General features: G+C 38.6%; 2 protein-coding genes across 4 annotated transcripts in view; both read right to left on the bottom strand.

Annotated features, from left to right (window-relative positions):
* Nucleotides 1–194: 194 nt before the first annotated feature.
* On the bottom strand, nucleotides 195–5658 carry tspan33a (tetraspanin 33a). Its single transcript, XM_058077625.1, has 9 exons — nucleotides 5498–5658; nucleotides 3668–3725; nucleotides 3479–3606; nucleotides 3321–3395; nucleotides 2340–2435; nucleotides 2144–2272; nucleotides 1911–2069; nucleotides 1733–1843; nucleotides 195–861 (listed from the first exon to the last, which is right to left on the bottom strand). Exons 1-8 carry the CDS (start codon nucleotides 5597–5599, stop codon nucleotides 1742–1744), a joined length of 849 nt encoding a protein of 282 aa, XP_057933608.1. The 5' UTR covers nucleotides 5600–5658; the 3' UTR covers nucleotides 195–861; nucleotides 1733–1741.
* A 187-nt stretch (nucleotides 5659–5845) lies between these two features.
* cacna1c (calcium channel, voltage-dependent, L type, alpha 1C subunit) overlaps nucleotides 5846–24785 on the bottom strand; it is a 148248-nt gene continuing 129308 nt past the window's right edge. For 2 of the 3 annotated variants that reach the window (XM_058077905.1, XM_058077906.1), the window contains 19 exons: nucleotides 24225–24308; nucleotides 21455–21592; nucleotides 21312–21377; nucleotides 21128–21219; nucleotides 20099–20261; nucleotides 19884–20011; nucleotides 19697–19793; nucleotides 18275–18377; nucleotides 18102–18203; nucleotides 17899–18026; nucleotides 17645–17785; nucleotides 16016–16383; nucleotides 15161–15289; nucleotides 14963–15084; nucleotides 13400–13497; nucleotides 13241–13337; nucleotides 13054–13162; nucleotides 11796–11958; nucleotides 5846–11718 (listed from right to left, as the gene is read on the bottom strand). In XM_058077905.1, coding sequence (XP_057933888.1) covers nucleotides 11278–11718; nucleotides 11796–11958; nucleotides 13054–13162; nucleotides 13241–13337; nucleotides 13400–13497; nucleotides 14963–15084; nucleotides 15161–15289; nucleotides 16016–16383; nucleotides 17645–17785; nucleotides 17899–18026; nucleotides 18102–18203; nucleotides 18275–18377; nucleotides 19697–19793; nucleotides 19884–20011; nucleotides 20099–20261; nucleotides 21128–21219; nucleotides 21312–21377; nucleotides 21455–21592; nucleotides 24225–24308 — 2769 coding nt within the window. In that variant the 3' untranslated portion in view covers nucleotides 5846–11277. The remainder of the gene's footprint in view (nucleotides 11719–11795; nucleotides 11959–13053; nucleotides 13163–13240; nucleotides 13338–13399; nucleotides 13498–14962; nucleotides 15085–15160; nucleotides 15290–16015; nucleotides 16384–17644; nucleotides 17786–17898; nucleotides 18027–18101; nucleotides 18204–18274; nucleotides 18378–19696; nucleotides 19794–19883; nucleotides 20012–20098; nucleotides 20262–21127; nucleotides 21220–21311; nucleotides 21378–21454; nucleotides 21593–24224; nucleotides 24309–24785) is intronic. The other variant, XM_058077907.1, reaches the window with a different exon arrangement.

The raw sequence follows: 24785 nt of genomic DNA, 5'->3' as shown, positions 1-24785 counted from the left end.
AGAAACAGGTTTTCTATGCTTTAGTTATGAAAATATTCAATTCCACTGTCTTGACTATGACAATAACTTTGATTTACCAAAAAAAATATATATTTGCTGTCTTATTGTCAAAGTAGTCATGAAGTCGGGAGTCTGTTTTTGGAATGCAAACATAAGAAACAAGTCTAATCTGCACTGTAGTAGTGTCATTCATTTGGTGGAGTGTCTACTGACTTACTTGTGTGTGTGTGTGTGTGTGTGTGTCTCCACCTCCTGCTTGAGTCATGAAGAAAAAAAGTCAGGACCACACACCAAGTGTGTGGTTGCGAGTGTAGGCGTTAGAAGACTAACAGAACACTGGTGTTTACGTTGTGTTTTTATTCGCCACGGAGGAACACTTCATGTCTGAATGTGAAAGGAAGACACAAACTGCTTTACTTGATAAAATAATCACTTAAAATCCATTTAAAACACAAACGTACACAAAATGTACTTAACACTATCTTTTTTTCTACCTTTGTAACAGAAAAAGTGCATGTTTAAAGAAGAAAAACAAACAAACACCAACCGAACAATACCAGTCAAAAGTTTGGGGACACATTCTCATTGGATATAATGGGAAAGTGTGTTCAACTTACGGCTGGCATCACCAAAACGTCCCAATTTGCTGTAAAAAAAAGTTCCCCAGAACATGCACTTCCACCCTATCCAGCAGATGGTGCTGTGCCCTAAAGATACACATACAAAATAAGTGCGTGCAGTCATTCCATTAAGCTAACCCACTTCCTGTTTTTTTCCGGCTCTCCCTGTCCTTTCCGTGCTGTGTGAGGCAGAAGTTTTGCGCGGCTGTGTGACCATTTTATTTCTCGATTGCGTCCTGACCTGAGAAAACAGACCAGATCACATGACCCAGAGGTTGAATCCATCTATTTCAGGGGTGCTCACACTTTTTCAGCATGCGAGCTACTTTTAAAATGACCGAGTCAAAATGATCTACCCACTACAAAAATGCAAAACATCTATTTATTTTCAAATGTATTGAGGATTATTTGTACGTACAATGTATGTTGATGTACCTTACATAACCAAATGAGCCAATATTGCAAAACACACATAATTAACAGTTAACATTTTTTGTAATTACCTCCACATTACTCCACATTTCCCTTCTTTGGTACTGCGATGGTAGAATGGCATATGAGGCAAACGCACTTCGAAAAAGACATTGTGAAAAAAAAGTCCACCTCCCATTCCGTATGGAAGTGATATGTTTTTGCCTTTTTACTTGGTCCAGCTACTTCACTCATTTTAGTGACCATAAACTTTAGCGAGGGCTTAAAATCTAACGCAATTCGCCGACTAGCTTAGCACTTTGCATCGTTGTTTACGCATGAGCGGTGACCTAAAGGTCAAAATTCAGGTGTCATCTGATTGGTTGTCCTGTATGTCAATCAAGTAACGGGGATGGATGATAGGCTGACATCGTAAGTTCTGCTGCACTTAGAGACGTTGTTTGATTTGATTGGTCGCCCGAAGGGCAACATTCAGTTGTCATCTGAATGGCTGCCCTGTATATCAATCAAGTGACGGCATTGATGCTGGGATGATATTTTTTTAATGTCACGCCGCGATCGACCAGCGATCGACCAGTACCACCTCCGCGATCGACCGGTAGATCGCGATCGACTTAATGAGCACCCCTGATCTATTTGCATCCCGTATTCAGACACAGTGATGAACTAAAGATGCGTACCTGTTGGTTTCAGTTCCAGGGGTCGGATCGGTGCTTCTGGTTGTAGTTCTGCAGCTCAATCTGGTCTTTAATTTGATTGATGAGAATCTGAGACAGGAGGATGCCCACCAGCTGCAAAAAGGGCGCCATCATTTATCTACTGCCCGAGTGTGTGAGTGTGTTTATGGGGGGGGTGAACCTGAGGGATAGCGAGTCCCAGGGCGATACCCCCAAGCAGGAAGAGGTTGCTGTGGATCCAGTCCACCACTTTATCGATGCAGCCGTTGGTGTAGATATAGTTGCTGGCTTTCACGTATTCCATCTCCTGCATGCCCTGACCACACATTGTGTTGATCACCTGCACACACACACACACACACACTGTGACATCACAAAGTGACACAAGCCGCAAATACGTGGATGAGGATGGACCTCGTCTTTGGTGATGATGCAGCAGGAGAACGGCACCGCACAGCGTTCCTGACTGGGATTGCTAGCAGTACAGTTGAAGTACATGTTCTTGGACCAGTCGCCGTACGTCACGGCGCCACAGCAGCTAAACTACACACAGATGGTATTATTCACCATAAGAAGGTATAGAAGATGTGGATACACGATGGTGACTGACTTGCTTCTGGCCGAAGTCGATGAGGTTCTGCAGGTCGATGTCGTCTCTGTAATGCACAATGGCATTGGTGACCATTTGGGTCACCTTGTTGCGTGCCTGATGGGGAGAAAATTGTATAATGTCAAAATTAATCATCATCTTCATAGATATTCCCCTTTTCCCACTTATGCCTGTTTTTTACACATCCAAAAATGTAAAAAAAATCAACATTTTGTCTTTTATTGTAGTCCTCAATAAAACAGTAGCTGTGATTGCAACTAACGGCCAACAGAGGGAGACAGTTTGCCTTTTCCTCATTATCACAAACAGTAATAATGTTTTTTCTTTACATATTATTAAACGAATATATTTGATATATATATAGAGCCTAAATTAAATACAAATAAAATGTCAAGAAATTAATTAAATGTAAAATAATTTTTTATTTATTATTTTTTAATGTAAATTTGTACCGGAGTAGCTGTGCATACAATCAATGGCCAACAGAGGGAAACAGTTTGCCTTTTCCTCATTATCACAAACAGTAATAATGTCTTTTTCTTAAATATTATTAAATTAATATATTTGATATATATATAGCCTAAATTAAATACAAATAAAATGTCAAGAAATTAATTAAATGTAAAATTATTTTTTATTTATTATTTTTGAATGTAATTTTAGACCGGAGTAGCTGTGCATACAATCAATGGCCAACAGAGGGAGACATTTTTCATTTTCTTCACTATCACAAACAACCAATAACAATAGTACTACTAATAATAGTAATAGTAATCATCATAATAATGTGTTTTTTTCTTTTTAGAGCTATCATATTTAACCAAAATAGAAGTATATTAACATATAAGCAAGTTTTATGGTTAAAACTAAATGAATAAAAAGTAAATTCATGAATGAATTCATGAAATGTGAAAATAATTTAAGGTAGCATTTTAAAATAATGTACAGCGTCTTAGCATAACATGCTAAACCATGCGTTACCTTATCTGAGAAGATGAATCCCAGCACACCAGCAGCCAGCTGGAGCAGGAAGATGATGGTCAAACTGATGCAGAACTGAGTGAAGCGGGAGAAGAAAGCGATTGGCTACGTTTGAACACTTTCTCTCCAACGACTCCCCCAAAGGAACGATGCCATACAAACTGCAGCAGACAAATGTTTTCCCTTAGCGAGCCCACGCAGCCGCAAAAGGTGATGATGAACATGAGGACCCCCACCACCAGCAGCATCATGGCCGGGTCCACCGAGAGACACGCCAAGGCCGTCTCTGCACGGCAACACAATCATGTTGTACAATGTCATATTTTTACAAAGTCATATTTGTTTACCTGCATGTTTTTCCACGCGGGCGTACACACCAATAGCTATCATGGCCATGGCGATGAGCTGCGAAAAAGAAGGTAAATATATGGGATTTTGCTAAAAAGACTCGTTAAGATGCTAGTTTGCTGTCAGCATTTTTCCGCCCCGAGGTCAGGAGCACACGTCTTGTGCTGGAAGACACAGCCATCCCAAGGAGAGCCATCGGAAGTTTTGTCGCTGTGTCTATGCTAATGGAGCTAGCATAAGTATGTGTATTAATCAATTTTAAATCATTAAAACACGTCAAGATACTGCAAGTATTACATGTTATCATGCATGATCACAGCATGGATATCTAACCATGCAACGTTGGTAGAGGGATTTTATATATATATATATATATATATATATATATATATATATATATATGATCTTATACATGTATCCCAATGACAACATTGTTAGCTAGCTCATATTAACAGTTTTTCTTGTGTTATAATGCACAGAAAAGGGAAAGAAGGATTGTGAATGATGGGCAAACTTCCCCAAAAAGTGCACTTCCCCTTTAAAGGCAAGCGTCTCCTCCAGTGGCGTCATTATGCCTATTTTAGGGGGACTGAACCCCCCTGAATAATTTGATATTTTTATTGATTTTTTTATAATTTTTTAAAAATAATTTTTAAATTTTTTTACAAAAAAAATATCTGACAAATTTTATATAATAGGGAAAAATCAGGCTAATAAGCAAGCCAATAAGCAGGCTAATACTAGCGTACTACTAGTAGTAGTAGTAGTAGTAATCAGAAGAAGAAAATAATAAATAATAAATAATAAATAATAAATAATAAATAATAAATAATAAATAATAAATAAAATCTCTTGACAAATTTTATATAATAGGGCAAAATCAGGCTAGTAAGCAAGCCAATAAGCAGGCTAATACTAGCGTACTACTAGTAGTAGTAGTAGTAGTAATCAGAAGAAGAAAATAATAAATAATAAATAATAAATAATAAATAATAAATAATAAATAATAAATAATAAATAATAAATAATAAACAATAAATAATAAATAATAAAATCTCTTGACAAATTTTATATAATAGGGCAAAATCAGGCTAGTAAGCAAGCCAATAAGCAGGCTAATACTAGCGTACTACTACTAGTAGTAGTAATAATCAGAAGAATAATATAAATAATAAATAAATCAACAAATAAATAATAATAAATAAAAAATAAATAAATATTATAATATAATAAATAAATAATAACTCAACAAATAAATAATAATAATTAAATAAAAAATATTATAATATAATAAATTAATAATAAATAATAGTGGTTTTGCAGTGTAGATTGTGTGTACTTGTGTAAATTTAATGTTGGCCTAAAACTATTGAGTATCTCCACTAAATCTGTCCAAAAGTGGGAAAGTTATATCCCGGTTCTTATTCCTTATTTGTTTTTTTTTTGAATGTCTACTACATTCATTCATATCCTGTGCATCCCCATGGGGCTAAGCCCCCCCCCCCCTCTGTCCTCAGAACCTAGTGACGCCCTTGGTCTCCTCTCTTGATATAGTACATTCCATGAGCAAGAGTGTCAAGTTTTGACACATCCTGGTCCTGTCTGTGCACGGCCAGCTGGTAAGCGTCTCACACACACACGCAGACTTTCAAATCATACTATGTCCATTGTTTAATCTGTAACCCAAATCCCTTTTTGAATGTGCACAAACATCCACTTGGACTTTGCTTCCTCCGATCACGGCAAACTCGTATGAAAACACTGACTTTCACACCGTCGGAGACTTAATCATGTCACGTTTTTAAATACGACAAGACGATCTGACTCACCCAGAAGATGAAGTTGAATAGAAACAGCAGGTATTTAACCACGGGGCTGACAAAGGAGAAGTCCTCATCGTGTCCACTTCCACGTTTTCGCCTCCCACACATTGTCTCTAGCAAAAAAACACACCTTCAAAGTACACTTTCATCATGAAAAGTGTGCAGGAGCGAGGCCTCTGCTGGGGGGGGAAAAAAAACCACCCCTGACACCTCCCTGAGTGGGCGTGGCCACTAAACTCAGGTGGACACATCTTTAGGTACACCTGGTGGACCGACAAAACTTTTTTTTTTTTCCTGCACTTACCAAATCAAATATTGCAGAAAAAAATATATAAAAGAAATAAAAAAAACAACTGTAGGAAATGCAATTTATTTGCAATTTTTTAATAACATCATTCCTCCGATAAAAATGCAATGTTACAGGAATATACATCAGATATTAATTTAAAACTTGCTTTTCAAGGGGACCATACAGTCTAAATATACTTTTTTTTTCTGTTGTTATTTACTGGTAGCGTGCGTTATAAGCAAGACAGACTCTGTCACCAATGACAGACTGACGACTTACAGATACAAACTGTACACTTGACTTTATTTACAAATTTTTGTTTGGCGTTTTGTCACGTTTGTTTGTTTGTTTTTTTTTGGAAAATAGGAGTAGAAAAAGTGATTGAGTTAATATTCTGATTTCTGTTGTATTCTTTCCCTTTTTCTAGACTCTAAAATGAAATGACCGGAGAACAAAAACTTAGAAAAGAGAAGAAGAAGAAGAAGAAGAAGGGTGTGTCAAACATGCAAGGCGACCAATGAGAACCCCTCCCTCAGAGGAGGGGGGGGTGTGGCTTGTGTTCATTCCAATATGTCCGCCCGCCCTCCGACGCTAGCAAACACGTTGTATAGCTCATCCGTCCACGGTAAACTAGCGGCGCCGTGACAGTGAATACTACATCATGTAAATTAATTGGTCTTTGAACGCCTCGCAGCACACTTCCCACGGCTTGTTTATAAGTTTTGAAAAGTACCAACAAAGAAGAAGAAGAAAAAAAAAGGCTCATTAAAGCTACACACACACACATTCCCTTACACACACACACACACACACCTCTTTGTCGGAAAAAACGCTGCAAAAAGTTAAAAATGAAAAAGTCACAACATTAAGCACGCCTCAGTTGCTACATGATGATGTGCATAGCAACTGTGTGACAGGAAATAAACTTAAAATAAACCGATTGTATTTATTTTGGTGGTCATTTTGAAACAATTCCGCACATGCACTGCCAACCGAACGCTCTCCCACCCGAAAAAGGAAACTTAGCAAGGGAGGGGTGGCGTAAAAAAACGACAAGTGTGTTGATTTTGAACAAAAAAAATCACTGAATTGCACTGTTAACCTCCATAAATCATATAGCATCTCTCCATCTCATATCTAAAATAGAATCATAGAAGCTAGAGTTCTATGTATATATAAATATATATATATACGACACTCTTTTTTTAAGCTTCCAACCCTCTCTAAGCGCAAAAACATCTACACACTCCCTTCCTGGATTAAATGTACTGAAGGGGGAAATACGCAAAATACTGTAAAAGAGGCTACATTAGTTCCCTAAATGACAGCATAGAGACACGTAGTCCTTTTTTTTTGGTCTGCTCAAATCATCGTCATCATATTGAATAGTCTCCAAGAGGGGTGCTACAGCAGGAGGATGGCTAGCACACGCACACGGAAAAAACACCACGAAGCTCTGAAATCACTTCTTGTGTCGTACTTTGGTACGTGACAAAAATAAAATTGAAAAAAAAAAATTATATTAGGAAAGCAGGAAGTGAACAAATGTAACAATTACTGAAATGTACCAGATGGTATTAATATTTAAATATTTTTTAAATACATAATTAAATTAAATTAGCTTAAATTAAATTAAATTTTTTAATCATTTAATTTATTTAATTTAAGCTAAATTAAGCTTATTAAATCCTTAATTTAATTTAATTCAATTTAAAAAGCAGGAAGTGAACAAATGTAATAGTTACTGATTGTAAAAGTACCAGATGGTACTAATATTTAATTTAATTTAATTGAGAAAGCAGGTAGTGAACAAATGTAACAGTTACTGATTGTAAAAGTACCAGATGGTATTAATAATTAAATTCTTTTTTAATACATAATTACATTAGCTTAAATTAAATTAAATGATTTATTTAATCAATTAATTTATTTAATTTAAGCTAATTTAAGCTTATTAAATCCTAAATTTAATTTAATTTAATTGAATTTAATTCAGAAAGCAGGAAGTGAACAAATGTAACACTTACTGATTGTAAAAGTACCAGATGGTACTAATATTTTAATTTAATTTAGAAAGCAGGAAGTGAACAAATGTACCAGTTACTGATTGTAAAAGTACCAGATGGAGGGGTAGGATTTAATAAGCTTTGCTTCTTCCTACTCCTTTTGGACATGTGGAACTGTGAACTGATTATGGGATGCATTCAATTGTAATCTGATGCATGTTCAAATGAAATTAAACTATTACCATTCTTTCATATTCCAGTACTGTAATACCCCCGAATACTATGATATCCCTTCAATAAATACTCCTAAATATTCCTCTCTGGGTGAGAAAATAGTCATTTCAAGTCGGAGCTGTCCAATAAATTCATGCCGAGGCGGTAAATACATTCCCGTAACATTCTCTTATAGCGGATATGCTGTATAAAAATATACAATCATTGGCCTGTGGTGAGGCAATATTAGTCGGGGTCGGGGATGGGCATTGTACGGGATGGAGGTCGCTGCTTGTTGCCTCTCATCGCCGTCAAAAATGGATGAATTTCATCATTTAGTACTTCCTTTTAGATCATTATTTCCATAGAAATTATTTTATTAATAATGTGATATATTGTTGAATGCCCCCATGCCGCACTTTGGACACCCCTGCATTGATTTTCCTGTGAAAAAGGAACGAGTGCATCCCTGCTCCAGAGGGATAAAGCCATGCAGGAAGGTCATAATAATAATAATAATAATAATAATAATAATAATAATAATAAAACACTTCTCCATCTTTTGCCAACATGGGGGTTACTTCCCATCATGCAACATGACCAAATATGGGCTTCCTTCCCGCCGACACATTCATATTCATTTCTTATATGTTCATTATCAATATTTCTTTTAAAAATATCAGGCCCTTAATTAATTAAGCTTTACTTTGGAGCAGCCCTTTCACAATAAAACTCCTGCTGTCCTTTTCCCAAGATATGCAAAAGCACCTCTTTGCTAAAAAAAAATGACTGTGTATGTACACTAACCATGACGCTGACACCTCGGCCCGCTACGTCCGCCTCATGCAACGCAAATTAATCAAAGTGAGGCCATTCAGGGTTCTGCAAGCAAACAACCACATGGAGAAAAAATAAAAATAAAATAAAAATCAGGTACATGAACACATCATCGCTATTTATACAACACTGCATCTCACCTGATTTCAAGTATGTTAGGTTTCTCCGGCATATTGTGGAAAATACGCCGGGAAACCTTGCAGACAGTCAAGTTATTGCATTGTTTTTGCATATCTTGTGGGATGCAGGGAAAAACACGCAGCAATCATTTCTCCTGTCCACACAGTTACACATACCTCTCCAATCCAGGACTGGATTTCTCTGGAAAACAAAATTCTCAACACAATTTCAGGGAATGGTCAACGGGGCCTTCAAGTAAATCGATGAAATGACAGGACCTTTAAATTGAAATGAACTATACTAACCTGCGGCTAGAAGCAAACACGTCGCTTATAATTACTGTAGATAATAATAATAATAATAATAAATTAAAAACAGTGATTTTTGGAGCCACACACACACACACATCACATTCACAGTTAGTTTGCATAATTATGAAGTTCCTGGCAGTGTGGTGGTGGTGTGTTTGCTTGCCTGCCACAAAAACAGGTAAAACGGTGCTGAATTCATGTTGGAATACTGGAAAGAAGAGCTCTTCTTTGAGGAATGTCAAACAAACTTTGTTTGGAATATCACTTTTCCCACCTCAGAGGCAACGCTTTAACGTTAACTTGAGAATTGGGATAAATGCCGCCCTCTACTGGTGGGAAGGGAGAATTACTATACTATTACGGCAGCCATACATTGTAAACGGCTTTCTATGCTTTTGTATGGTGTGATGTACCGCACGTGGCCAGAGGGGGCGCTGTTTCCACTGCTCCTTCTTGCTACTTCAAGATAAACTGCCAAAACCCAAAATAATACTACTTATAATACACCTATTTATGAAATTAAAACAATGTTTTCATGTAGGGATTCGTGCAGCATCTTTGAAATCAGCCCTAAGAGTTCATTTGGAGAGAATTATCTGTGAAAATTATAATAATAATAATAATAATAATAATAATAATAACAGTGTGTTACGGCCAAATACACCCCTGTCAACCTCGAAATAAAACAACAACAACAAGAAAAAAGATGATTAAAAGCCAAAATAGAGCTCTGGAAGCATGCCTGTCCGTGGTAACCCTGTTAAGGAGGCCTACTACCACACACACACACACACACACAACATCCTCGTTATGCTACCTTAAATTACTATAAATCTGCTTCTTTTTTTGTTTGTTTTTAAAGAATACATAAGTAACCACTCAAAACACACATTCTTCTCTCTTCTGGGAAAATAAATAAATAAATAGATACAATCTGTAAAAGGTGCATACTGATCGAGAGAAAGAACACTCACACACACACACACACACACACACACACACACACACACACACACACACTTAAAATTCACCTAAAATGAACACAATTATAAAGACCAGCACCCCGCTTGTGCAAACAAATCAAGGATAAATTAAAAACATCACCAGTAGAAAAACAACAAAAAAAGGCGAGCCAGGTTAAATAGAGTGGGCATGGCTTGTGGAGCGAGCGCCATCCAATCCCGTGGGGAGGAGGAAATGATTGACAGTCCTGTTCCAAAACACTCCCCCCCCTCAAAACCCAAATATCATGGGGGGGAGGGAAGGAAGGGTGAGGTATGAGGAGAAAAGGAAAAGTGGGCAAAGTAAAGCAGCAAAGGAAGCCAGATGGAGGTGTCGCTCAAAGTTTTTTTTTGTTGTTGTTGTGTGTATTGGTCCGCCCTTCGCCTTGCCCCGCCCCCTCTTGTTGGGGGCGCTCCTTTAACTTTGGAAAAAAATAGGAGTGACAAGGGAGGATTTTTTTTTTTTAAACGATACAGCGCTTCTTCATCATCGGTGAGGAGAACGAGGAGGAGGAGGAGAAGGGGTAGGCCTTTAATCTCTTTGAACGTCCGCCTTCGTACTCGCCGTCCCCCACGCCGCCTCGATGGCGGCCAGACGGACGGCGGGAAAATAAGGGCGACAAGGGGCGACTTTTTTTTTTCCCTTCATCTGCTTTGCTCGTCACACTTTGAGGACGTGATAGAACTGTGAGGCACTTTAGAGACACACACACTCTCGCACACACACACACACACACACACACACACACACAGTAATGTGCGTACAAAGAGGGGACACGCACGCACACACACACACACACACACACACAAGCGTACACTCTGATAATATAGAGTATAATGTGATATACTTTACTACAAACATTCAGACGTACAAAGAGGTCGCGTCACTGGCTGCCATTGTTCGGAGAGGAGAGGCAGACTGTGTGTGTGTGTGTGGGGGGGGGGGGGGGGGGGAGGCGGGTAACGGGGGCAAGGGGACGGGGGTGGTCTAAGCTGTCCAGCAAACGCCCTACAAACTGGTCACACACTCCATGTCCTCATCCTCCAACAGCCCGCTGTTCCTCTGCCGCCCTCCTCCACCAATCACAGCAGAGCTCCTGAGCTCCGCCTCCTCCTCGTCCTCCTGGTCCCGCCCCCCCGCCAGCAGCTCCTGCCGCTCCTCCACAGAGGACGGTCCGTGGACGGAGCCCCTGTTTGCTGCGCTCTCCCCGCCGTCTTGGTCCCTGTGTGTGGCGGCGGCGGCGAAGGGGAGGAGGTTGCCGTTGGGGCTGTGCTGGGGGGCGGCGGCGGTGGTGGACGCGGCGCCGGCGGTGTTGCCGTTGAGGATGTTGCTGGCGGCGTGCTCCATCTCCTCGATGGTCATGTCGCAGGCGTCGGCCAGCTCGGCCTTGGTGGCCTCGATGAAGGAGGGGTCCTGCGCAAACTGGCCCAACCCTTCTGATATTAGGACCTGAAAAGAGGAGGGGACCCCACCCCGGTCAGCAAGACGTCAGGGACACCCGTCCCGCCCAAGAAACACACGCTTACCGCCTCCACCAGACTTCCGGCGCTGCCGTGAGAGCTGGAGTCCGTCCCCAGTAGTGAGGGCACTGTGAGCGACACCGGTCGAGATGCTCTCTGAGTGGTCGGCAGGATGCCGGAGGCGGGGCTTGGGCTTGGTACCCGACTGTTCCCGTTACTGTCGCTATACCTACGGAAAACACACGTTTAAGTCTCTGTACAAAGTCTGGAAAAGGATTCTTAATGCTGCTGAATGGGACGGTGTCTCTAATAATAATAATTCTAATAATAATCATCTAATAATAATAAATTTTAATAAATTTTTTTTGCTGAAATTTATTTATACAATTTATTTATTATTTATTATAAATTTTAAATTTATTGATATATGAAAAAATTGTGTTTTATTACTAGGGTCGTACCCAGTATTAAAAAATTTATTAATTAATTACTGAATAATTTTTGCCGGAAGAAGAAGCAAAGCTTATGACGTCCTACCCCTCCATCTGGTACTTTTGCAATCAGTAACTGTTACATTTGTTCACTTCCTGCTTTCCCAATATAATGTATTTATTGGTTTTATAAATTTTTATTTTTTTAAATATTTTTTTATTTTTTGTCACGTACCAAAGTACAAGGTGATATGACCATATATATTATTATATATTTACAATGTATTTATTATTTATTATAAATTTTAAATTTATTGATATATGAAAAAATTGTGTTTTATTACTAGGGTCGTACCTAGCATTAAAAAATTAATTCATTAATTACTGAATAATTTTGCCGGAAGAAGAAGCAAAGCTTATGAAGTCCTACCCCTCCATCTGGTACTTTTAAGTAACTGTTACATTTGTTCACTTCCTGCTTTCTAAATTAAATTAAATTAAATTAAATTAAATTAAATTAAATTAAATTAAATTAAATTAAATTAAATTAAATTAAATTAAATTAAATTAAATTAAATTAAATTAAATTAAATTAAATTAAATTAAATAGTTAAAGTTTTTTTTATTATAATTTCTATATTTATTTATTTTTTATTTTCTATTTTTTGACAGGGTCACGACTAAGACCAGGGACCTTGTGCTGAAAAAGCCTGGTGACCAGAGTGTTAGATCATTGCCGTGTAGATCTTTATGAGCGGTGGAAACAGAAAATGGCGTTCCCCAGACATAGAATTGAACAAATTGTGAATGCCGAAGAAGAAAAATGAATCTACCGAGAGGTACAAAAGGGTTTTTCCTAGCGCTTGATGAATGGAGTCATAATGAATTCTTACCAGGGCCCGCAGTTGACCGAGGGCAGGCTGGTGTTGAGCTTTTCGTGCGAGTTGGAGCCCTCTAACCTCAGCGAAGGCACCCGCTGATACGAGGCGTTGCTGCCTTGCGCTGCCAAATTCCAAACAACCACATTTGTCATTTCGGGAGTGCAAAGACGATGACGATGATGATGCCGATGTCAAGTACCTGTGGGACTGGCTGGAGGCGTGGAGCACAGTCGACTGAAGAGGGTGGGGGAGTGACTCCTCCTTATCAGCGGACTCAACCCGGCTACCGCCAACGCCTTGAAGGAAAGACTCCAGTTAGAGGACTCATTAAACGGACAACCACCTCCTTGACTTCTACCTGGTGATGTACTAGGTGCAGCGGTACCGCCGTCTTCTGCGAGACGTCTGGCCGGGACTGCCTCCTCAGACACTCAAGATGGAAGGAGGATCTCCGCCCTGGCAACACCATTTAAACACAGACCGTCATTGTTGAATCTCCTTTTCAAACATGACGTGTAAACGTGATGAACTTAAATGCAACATGTTATGGTAATGATAATGGTTGAATTTCATTTGAACATGCATCAGATTACAATGGAATGCATCCCATAATCAGTTCACAGTTCCACATGTCCAAAAGGAGTAGGAAGAAGCAAAGCTTATTAAATCCTACCCCTCCATCTGGTACTTTTACAATCAGTAACTGTTACATTTGTTCACTTCCTGCTTTCATAATATAATTTACGTTGTCTTATTTAATTTAATTATTTATTATTAATATATTTATTATTATTATTATTATTATTATTATTATTATTATTATTATTATTATTATTATTATTATTATTATTATTATTATTATTATATATTCATTCATTAATTTTCTACCGGTTTTCCTCATGAGGGTCGCGGGGGGTGCTGGAGCCTATCCCAGCTGTCCTTGGGCGAGAGGCGGGGTACACCCTGGACTGGTGGCCAGCTAGCCAATCACAGGGCACATATAGACAAACAACCATTCACACTCACATTCATACCTATGGACAATTTGGAGTCGCTAATTAACCTAGCATGTTTTTGGAATGTGGGAGGAAAACCGGAATACCCGGAGAAAACCCACGCATGCACGGGGAGAACATGGAAACTCCACACAGAGATGGCCAGAGGGTGGGATTGAACCCTGGTCTCCTAGCTGTGAGGTCTGCGCGCTAACCACTTGACGTCTACAATGTCAACCCGTTGGAAATCGCATTGACCAATAGAACAGTCTGCATCACAGTGTCGTCTTCCAACGAACGCAAAACTCATCACACAGCAGCTTAACACTCAAAAGGCTACAAATAAAGATGTCATTTTGGAAAATGTACAAATATAACACCATGAACTATTTACTATTATTTCCAAATGTTTCCCTTCAATGCGTAATCTCTTGAACGCTACACCGCCCAATGTCTTTTCACTTCCTGGTTGTATTTATGTTATTTATGTATTCATATTAATATAAATCAGATTGATTTGAGTTGAACCTGAAAATTATATATGATATATTTATATTTTAATATGAATTAAATTATTAATTTATAATTATATTTTGATTTATAATTATTTAAAATATTAATTTATTTTGTATTTTTTATTTTTATTTTATTTTTTTGTCCCGTACCGAAGTATGAGGTGATATGACCATACAATGACATAATGGGTATCATAGTAAGTGTCAATATAGTGATATATATATATGGCACATCATGAATAAATAAAGTAATGAATTCATAAAATCATGAATTATCCTTACTGACCTTTTTTGCAGTACATTTAGTGAGTAAAGATTGCTTTTATAGTTATTATAGCCCATATTTCCACACAATAAGTAAGATATGGTAGAACCAGATGAACTACAGCATGGACGTATACGATGGGTTACCTAAAGAGGTCGGACAGAGGAAAACCCTCCTGGGAGACTGCCATCCTCCTCTCCTGTCCTCCACGTCCTCTCCTTCCTCCATGGGAGTCAGCTGCTTGCAGGTGTCGTCACGGTACACCAGCCTGAGGGGGGGAGTGCTGTTTAGGGGGGGGGGCACACACACACACACACAAAAAGGAGACAAAGCGCGAGTCCTACATGTCAGAGGAGAGCGAGTGGTCGTCCTCGTGGAAGTCCCTATCGTCGGCGTAGCTCTCGTCGTACGTCTCCTCCGTCGATCCCTCGCCTCTCCGGATGATTGGCAGGCGGCTGTCGCTGGAGTCGGAGCTGCGAGGAAACAAAAACATTCCGATGAACGCAAGCGAGGCGGGCGAGGGCGAGCGGGAATAAGAGGGTAGAAGCGAAGCAGCGAGGGTTAGCCTGGAAGCTAAGAGTCGCTAAGTCAGTGGTGTCCAAAGTCTGGCGAAGGGGCCGTTTGAGGCACGCGGCTAATTTTTTTTTGGCACGCAAAATATTTAATAAAATGCATCATGCAATAACGCATTCTGAATCATGATTAGGGCCACATAAACATAAAAAATAATTTTTTTTTAATGTTAATTACTTCCCTTGGTGTAAAAATTTTGGACACCCCTGCGCTAAGTAGTATAAATAATAATATTTAGAGGGCGCCAAAGCAAACTCTGGGTAAAACGTGTGTCATTGAACCTGTTCAAACCCAGATATAATATAATAATAATAAATAATAATAATAAAAGAGCATTAAAAAGCCTTGGATAGGAATCTTATGGACTCTTATCTGTGGCTTTGCTAGCAGCAGCTCGGCAACAGCGTGTGCATAGCAACAGGCGCGGCTATGGCACTCTCTCATCGCGTCGCACGATGAGACCCAGCAAACACACTTTGCACGTGACCTCTAGCAAACATACCGAATGAGGTTGTCAAAAAAATGGCTCCTGCTCGCCACCGCAGACAAAGATAGGACAAAGAAGAAAAGAGTGACTTGACAAGCAAGAAACAAGCGTTAGCGGATTCGAGGCCTGCCAGACGAACCTCTTCGGAGGGAAGCACCAAGCCGATCGGGGGAGCAAGATGGGCGTGAGCGGCGGCCCCGCGTGGCCGTCCACGGTGCTGACGGACGGGCTCGGGAAGCGGCCGGCGACGCCCTGCGCGACCCCGCCCGTCACGCCTGTGTTGTTGGCGTTGTTGATGTTGGCGTTGGAGCCCGACGAGGAGTACGAGGACGGTGTGAAGGTGGTGGAGTCCATGAGCTTCTCGTGGGACGGGCTCTCGCCTTCGCAGGGCGAGCCCTTCTGGCTGATGTGCAGCGGGCGCTGGGTGGTGAATGACTGCGGGAAGGAGGCGCGCCCGTCGCTCTGGTTGTAGTAGTTGACGTGGTTGCCGAACAAGCCGCCTGAGCGCTGTAAATGCATAGATGGATGACATTAACACTTACAATATATATACAATATACGTATACTTACTGTAAATGCATAGATGGATGGCATTAACAACACTTTATTTTATATATATAAATATGAAATATATATAAAATAAAATATAATAAAATATAATATTATACAATATATACATATATAATATATTTATGTTCGTGGACACCAGGCGCTATTATAATATAATGTAGTAATATATAATATAATATATAATACAATACAATACAACACTAAACAATATAATATAAGTAAATAATAATAACAAAAAAGACAAAATAAAAATATAATAATAATAAACATAAAGTACAATATAAAAAATAATCATAAGTAAATAATAATAATAAAAAGACAAAATAATAATAAATGATAAATAATAAATAATAATAATAATTAATTATTTCATTCATTTTCTACCGCGTATCCTCATGAGGGTCGCTGGAGCCTATCCCAGCTGTAAAATAATCATAATAACCTAAAATAATAATTAATTTTTTTTATAATATACATAATAATAAATCATAAAATGTACATATATATAATATACATAACATACACATATATAATATACATAATAATTATTATTATATTATATTATAATATATATATATACTATATACTGTAAATGCTGTTATTATAGCCTGGGTGTGAATTTAGCTATAGCGTCATTGAATGTAACAATTTTATCTGAATAATGATGAGGCATGCATGAGAAAATGTAGCTCTCTTTGACCACATGGGCATTTATGAACAAGTATGTAACACAGCAACTGGCTATAATCCTGCCCAAAAAAAACTAAATCACATTCAGTCGGGATGGAAATGCAAAGCAATTAATATTGTTTAAGGATTAAAAGTAATCCCAAAACAAAAATATATTTTTATATAATAAATAAATATTATATATATATATATAAAAAATATTAATAAATTTATGTATTTATTTATAAAATAAATAAATATATAAAATTAAATATAATATTTTTTTTCCTTGTTATTTTTTATTTTCCTCGGCCCAAACACAGACGCAACAGAATGATGTCATGGCGTTGCTGCAAGCTTGCAAGTATTGTTTGTACGGCGTAGAAATGATGGTTTCACGCAGCACATGCAAGGAGGGCATTGATGTGCATCCACATGGAAAGCTTCAAGCTGGAGGGGGCGGAGCATCTCTCTCTCTCTCTCTCTCTTTGGCTGAGTGTGTTTGTGTGTGTGTGTGCGTGTGTCCGACCTTTACCCTGAAGATATCGTCCTCGGAAGCAGCCGACACGGGCTCCTTCAGGCCTTTGTCTACCTCCTCTTCCACGGTCAGGTCACCAGAGATGGCTCTCCTGATCTCTGGGCCGATGTCGTGCAAAGTCCGCAGGCCCGCCTACGTGCACAAAAACACACAAAACAAATAAAAACACACAAAAAACACACAAAAACACAGGTTTGTGTTGCAAAATTGTAGTTCCATCATCCGTTTCCGTGGTTACTGCATACCTGCAGTGAGAGGGCGGTTTTAGGCGGCACCTTGGCCACCAGTCCTTGTTCTTTCCTCTTCTTAAACTTGCGGAAATACTCCTGAATGAGGAAGGTGGCGTAGAACTTTCCAACGGTAACCTCGTCATCTAAAAAAAAAAAAGACGTAACATGTTTATGTTCTGCGTGTGGCAAACATGTCAGAGAACGTGTAGAACACACACCGCCAGCAGGGGGCACTACTTGATCCAGGAGCTTCATGCTGGTTCTTTTCCAGATCTTCTTCACGATAGCCCTCAATTCTTCGTTGGCTTGCTCCAGATTACCTGGAAACACCCACATGCTGTCATGTGACATCGTTGGGATTCAGTCTGATGAAGATCATCTTGAGCGCTACCTTCCGTCTTGATCCTCAGTGCGGTTCGAACCAGTGCAAACAACGTGGCGTTGAACATGACGGTGCCATCGCTGTTCAGGGGCATGTTCATGGACACCAGGCGCTACAACACACACACACACACACATCAAGTCATCATGGGTCCAGGTCTGGTGGAGATATACGGTATTTTGGCCATTCCCATCACCCTCAGTTCCCTTCCAAGCAAGGAACTTGATCATCTTGGAAGTGTGTGTTACGCAATTTGTGCTCCACAATGTCACAGCACATGTAGGAATTCATCTTCCCCCTTATTAATGAATGCAGATCCCCAGTGTCCTTTTTTTCAATTAGTGGTGCATATGTGATGTATTAAAGGTTAAGAATGGCTGACGACAATTATACAAGCGTAATCTTTAACGTGATGCTTAAAGATCACGGCAGCTCCTCCACAGTGCCGGCAGCACTCGTGCTTGCTACGCACAAGTGTGGCTGTGTTTTGACAAATTTTCAGTGATAGTAAATATAAAAATATAATATACAAAAAAAACAATATAAAATTTACAATACAATATAAAAAAAATAAAGTAATAATAATAAAAAATAGTAAGTAAATAATAATAATAATAAAATTAAAAAATAAAATAAATAAATAAATAATAAAAAAGACAAAATAATATAATCATAATAATAATAAATAAAATAATAGTAATTAATTCATTCATTTTCTACCACTCCCAGCTGTAAAATAATAATAATAACATAAAATAAAATAAAAAACATATAATAATAATAAATCATAAAATGTATATATATATATTAATTCATTCATTTTGTACCACTTATCCTCACTAGGGTCGCTGGAGCCTATCCCAGCTGTAAAATAATAATAATAACGTAATATAAAAAAAAAATCATAAAATATATATATATATATATATATATATATGTATATATATATATATATATATATATATATATATATATATATATATATATAATATACATATATATAATATACATATATATATAATACACATAATATACATATATACACATTATATATACATTATCATAAATAATAATACATTTTATTTGTATAGCGCTTTTCAGAGTACTCAAAGACGCTTTACAGTAGAGAAAAAATAAAAATAAAAATAGAGTTGAGTAAAAACAGAGTAAACGATGCATTAAAATACAATATCCATAAATTCATCATTCATTCAGAGCTAAACAAGGCTAAAAGCGGTGCGGGACACATCAGTCAGATATTAAAAAGTGAAGGTGGGAAGGTATATATATACACATATACATATATATATATATGTATACATATACATACATACAAGTTGTACACTGACTACTCTAAAGTACATTCCTTTCTATAGCAAGGACCCTTAAGAAGATTGAGTTGGTGTACTCATTAAAGATGAGTGCTCTAACCTTGCATGCCACCCTGTGAGGACACAGCTTTCCAAAGCCGAGTGGGGGCTGGATTCTTCTCAGCAGGGTGACCACATCCAGGTGCTTTATCCTTCCCCTGGAAACGACAACAATTAGCTCTGACTTCCTGACTCTTCCACTTGGAAGGTGGAAGGTGGAAGGTGTTGTTGTTGTTGCGTCAACTCACTTGGCTTCCGGGTCGTACTCGGCCCAGATCCTCTTGAACTCGTCAAGGTGATGCGGCCCCAGGATGGACCAATCACGGGTCAGGTAGTCAAAGTTGTCCATGATGACAGCCACAAATAGATTAATGATCTACGGAAACATGCTAATGTTTGTCTCAGTTGTATTTGGTTGGTGTTTTACGGGGGGGGGGGTTAGAGTGGGGGGGCAGTGACTGACCAGGAAGGCACACAACATGTAGAAGCTGACAAAGTAGATGATGGCAAACTGGCTGCCGCAGTCCTCGTGGGTGGTGCTGTTCTCATTGGTGGAGCCCTTCTCGCACGTCTTGTTGGGCGAGCAGGCCAGCATGATCTCCTGCCAGGCCTCACCTGTCGCACACCTGGGGGAACATGGCCGCTTCTAGTCATTTTTTTTTTTTATACTATCATCAACATAATATGGAGAGTTTTAGACTATATATAACAAAATAAGTTATGGACTGGTGCTAATAAAATTTGAATAAATTAACACCCCAGTTCTCATCAATCGATTATCAACCTGTCAGTCAACTATCTTCTTGCACCTATTCAATCTTTCAATGAAGCCACAAAAATGACTGCCAATTTTATCAGAATAATGATGTAGCGTGCATGAGAAAATGTAAAAAGGAAAATGTAGCTTTCTTTGACCACATGGGCAATTCATGGGCAGGGAATAATCCTGCCCATGAATTATGACAAGAGTAGTATAATAAAGTAAGAGTAAAAGCAAATATAATAAAATATAATAAAAACTAATAAAAACTAAAATAAAAGTAATTTAATAAAAACTTCATCACTAAAATCACATTCATTCGGGAAGCAATTTATATTGTTTAAGGATTAAAAGTAATCCCAAAACAAAAATATATTTTTATATAATAAATACAAATAAATATAATATTATATATATATATAATGTATTAATCAATGTATTTATTTATTTATTAAATAAAAATTTATAAATAATAATATATATAATATATTATATAATAATATATATAATATAATATAAAATAAATAAATAAAATAAATATATTAAATATATATATTTAATATTTTTTAATATATTAAATATATTTTAATATAAATAAATATAAATACAAATAAATATAATATTTTTTTCCTTTTTATTTTCATTTTCCTCAGCTGTAACCCATCTAAAGTGGAGGGCAAGAGCAGGGGAAATCCAAAAAGTCGATAAGGAGCTTTTAAAAACCTTCTTCACCTAAAGAGCAGCAGCACGGCCTGAGGGAACGTCTGGAAGTTGTTGTTCCTGTTGATCTGTGTGTGATCCTGCAGCGCTATCTTCCCGAACATCTGCACAGGGAAGCAAGGTGGGGTGGGAGGGGGCATCTCGGTGAATTAAAGAGTAATTCGATCCAAGTGTCCAGGAGGAGGAGAAGTCTAACCTGCATGCCGATGACGGCATAAATGAAGAAGAGCATCACGATAAGCAGAGCGACGTACGGTAGAGCCTGCGGAGATGAGACAAAAATACACTTTTTAGACATACTTTGCTCTATTTGGACAACAGTTTTGGAGTCATGCTCACTTGGAAGGACTTGATGAAGGTCCACAGGAGGGTGCGGATCCCCTCCCCGCGGGACAGCAGCTTCACCAGCCTCATCACACGGAAAAGCCGGAAGAAGGTGATGGAGATGCGGGCGTTCTCTTCCGAGTTCTGCAGCCCCTTTTTTTTTTTTTTAATAAATATATTTTTGTTTTGAACACACACACATGCACATGTCAATGCAAGGACATTGTGTGTTAGCTTGCGTGGTATCACATGACAACAAACGTATCCGACTATAATGGCCGTTGCAATGGTGTGGATTAAGATACTACAGCAGGTATAAATTCATATTATTTTTGCTTTTATTTTCTCTCTCTCTCTGGCGACCGCCATGCAGCCCCAAGAGCTATATTTAGACTTTTTTTTTTTTTTTTTTAAAAAGGAAATTTGGCAGTTGACAAGGTTTAGCGTCGGCTTTCTTTTGCGTCCCAGCAGTCAGTGATAAAATATTCAGCCATCTTGCTGAGTGCTATTCTAATACACGTTTATTTATTTATGCTGCTGCTGCTAAGGGACTCATAAAAACACACAAAAAACAAAAAAAAAACAAAGGCAATATAAAGTGTCGTACACATCTGGTTAGAAAAGATTAGAATTAGAATTACTACTAAGCAGATCTGTTTGTCGCCATGTGATCCATCAAGATGTTGTCATCCGTTCTGTTCTTTGGGACGGACTCCAGAAAGGTTGCCATTCTCCACTGCAGTTTGAGTCATCATCACTTTTATGGATAATCGTAGGAAACGTGGCCAGAAATTGTTTATTATTAGTATCATCACCCTGCATTGAAAGAATGGAAGATTTGCATACCGTAAATCAGCCAAATGTGGCCCGCAGGACACTAGTTTGAGGCCCCCGCCTTGATATGAAAATTTAATGTTAGTGTGGCCCGCGCAAGTTTGATATGGATGCTGTATGGTATCATGTACCCAGAAAAAGTTATTATGTATGATTAATGTTCATGTTAAAGGTTAAATAACTAGTTATCCTCCCTATCCGTGTGGAAGTGGTAAGTTTTTGGCTATTTAAGTTTAAAGGAAATAACTTGAAGGCTACCGTTTAGGTAGCTAGTTTGCGAGTTAGCATGTGTCTCAAGACCCTGCAGTTGCGCAATATGTTGTAAATAAAAACATGAAACATGAACATTAATCAAACGTAATAATTTTTTCTGGGTACATGATACCATACAGCATCCATATCAAACTAGCGTGGGCCGCACTAACGTTAAACTTTCATATCAAGGCGGGGGCCTCAAACTAGTGTCCTGCGGGCCACATTTGGCCCACGGGCCGCATGTTTGAGACCCCTGCTGTATGGTGTCATGGACCCAGAAAAAAATATTACGTTTGATTAATGTTCATGTTAAAGGTTAAATAACTGTTAATAGTTATCCTCCCTATCCGTGTGGAAGTGGTAAGTTTTTGGCTTTTTTTAAGTTTAAAGGAAATAACTTGGAGGCTATCGTTTAGGTCGCTAGCTCTCTAGTTTGCGAGTTAGCATGTGTCTCAAGACCCTGCAGTTGCGCAATATGTTGTAAATAAAAAGAGTATAAATGTGACTATAGTCGTGTTTTGTCATGTCTACAGGGCTCTAATAATGCTTTGTTCATTTTAATCCACATGTCCAAAAGGAGTAGGAAGAAGCAAAGCTTATTAAATCCTACCCCTCCATCTGGTACTTTTACAATCAGTAACTGTTACATTTGTTCACTTCCTGCTTTCCTAATATAATGTATTTATTTATTTTATTTTTTTAAATATTTTTTATTTTTTGTCACGTACTGAAGTATGAGGTGATGTGACCATATATATATGATTATATATTTTGTATATATTTACTATTTATTTATTATTTATATAAATGTATTAATTTATTGATATATGAAAAATTGTGTTTTATTACTAGGGTCATACCTAGCATTAAAAAAAAATTAATTATTTTACAGGGGCACATCACAGGGCACATATAGACAAACAACCATTCACACTCACATGGCTAAGCTAAAACACAGGGAGCTAAAGAGCTAGTCAATGAGAGTCGGGGTTACTGCCCCCTTGCGTTGTGGCAGGGAATTGCAAGTCAGCTAAATCCAAATTATTGGCCATATTTTAAGCTTTTCTTTCCCTAGGTGACCTACAAGATTATTAAAAAAGTAATTATGTTATTTTAATTACTTTTATTAAGAAAGTAACTAGGAAGTATAACTAATTATTATTTGTAGGCCTATAATTGTGGTACACTTCATGATGAAATAATTTGCAATTTTTTGACTCCAACTGCACTCATGGAAAATGACAACCCTTTGGAGTTGATGCTGCATTGCATTGAAAGGTCTCAAGACATGACTACACCAGTACCAAAACAGGCCCACAGAGGACGCCATTGCACCAATGAGAGCGTGGGGCAGTAAGCTGCGGTGACATGAAGTGTATAGCTACTGTATATATAGATAGATATATAGATAGATAGATACACACTGTAGATAGATAGATAGACATTGTGGTCATGTGACAAAGCAGTGGACACCAGAGCAGGGTGGGTGGGGGGTCAGCGGGTGCCATAGCAACAACCAGTCAAACAAAAAGTCACTCCAGCTGAAAGGTGTTGCATCACCAAATATGGAATATCAGCAACGTAAACAGAGCAGTGATGGGTGGGGGGAGGGGGGGAGGGTCATGCCAAGGGCAGCAGGACGTACGGATGGAGGAGGTGGTACAGCGAGGCAGGCGAGGTTACCGTCGGAGCGTACCATTGGCCTTACCACAGGGGGGTGAGAGGAGGAAGAGGAGGAGGACGAAGAGGAGGAGGAGGAGGACGAGGAGGAGTCAGCTGGCTTTAAGGAGAGGCAACAAGGATCAGCAACAGAGCGGCGCCCGGCGAGTGTGTCGGTGTCTGTTATGATTTGTTATTATATATAAGGGGGGCTGTCGCTTTAAATCAGGGGTTCTCAAACACGCCGCCCGCGGACCAAATGTGGCCCACCAAGCTCTACAACAGCATTTCAACTTCTTATTCATCAACGGAGGGTCACTGATGGCTACTTCGACATACGCTAAGACAGGGGTGGGCAACCTACGGCCCGAGGGCCACATGCAGCCCACCAAGCGTTTCAATCCAGCCCGGCAGTAACACAGCATTTCAACTTTTAACATGATAATAATATTTTTTTCTGGGTACATGATACCATACAGCATCCATATCAAACTTGTGCGGGCCGCACTAACATTAAACTTAAACATATCAAGGCGGGGGGCCTCAAACTAGTGTCCTGCGGGCCACATTTGGCCCACGGGCCGGATGTTTGAGACCC

This window comes from Doryrhamphus excisus, chromosome 7 (genome assembly GCF_030265055.1).
Source record: "Doryrhamphus excisus isolate RoL2022-K1 chromosome 7, RoL_Dexc_1.0, whole genome shotgun sequence".
Taxonomy (NCBI): Eukaryota; Metazoa; Chordata; class Actinopteri; order Syngnathiformes; family Syngnathidae; genus Doryrhamphus; species Doryrhamphus excisus.
The sequence above is the reverse complement of the archived record's forward strand: the minus strand, read 5'-3'. Positions and strand labels throughout refer to the sequence as shown.

What these genes read in the sequence shown, in the direction of transcription:
- tspan33a (XM_058077625.1), bottom strand. Translation starts at nt 5,599, where the DNA reads ATGTGTGGGAGGCGAAAACGTGGAAGTGGACACGATGAGGACTTCTCC. An exon ending in GATTCATCTTCTCAGATAAG is followed by an intron (nt 2,436 to 3,320) that starts GTAACGCATGGT and finishes TCTCCCCATCAG; the next exon opens with GCACGCAACAAGGTGACCCA. An exon ending in GCATCATCACCAAAGACGAG is followed by an intron (nt 2,070 to 2,143) that starts GTCCATCCTCAT and finishes GTGTGTGTGCAG; the next exon opens with GTGATCAACACAATGTGTGG.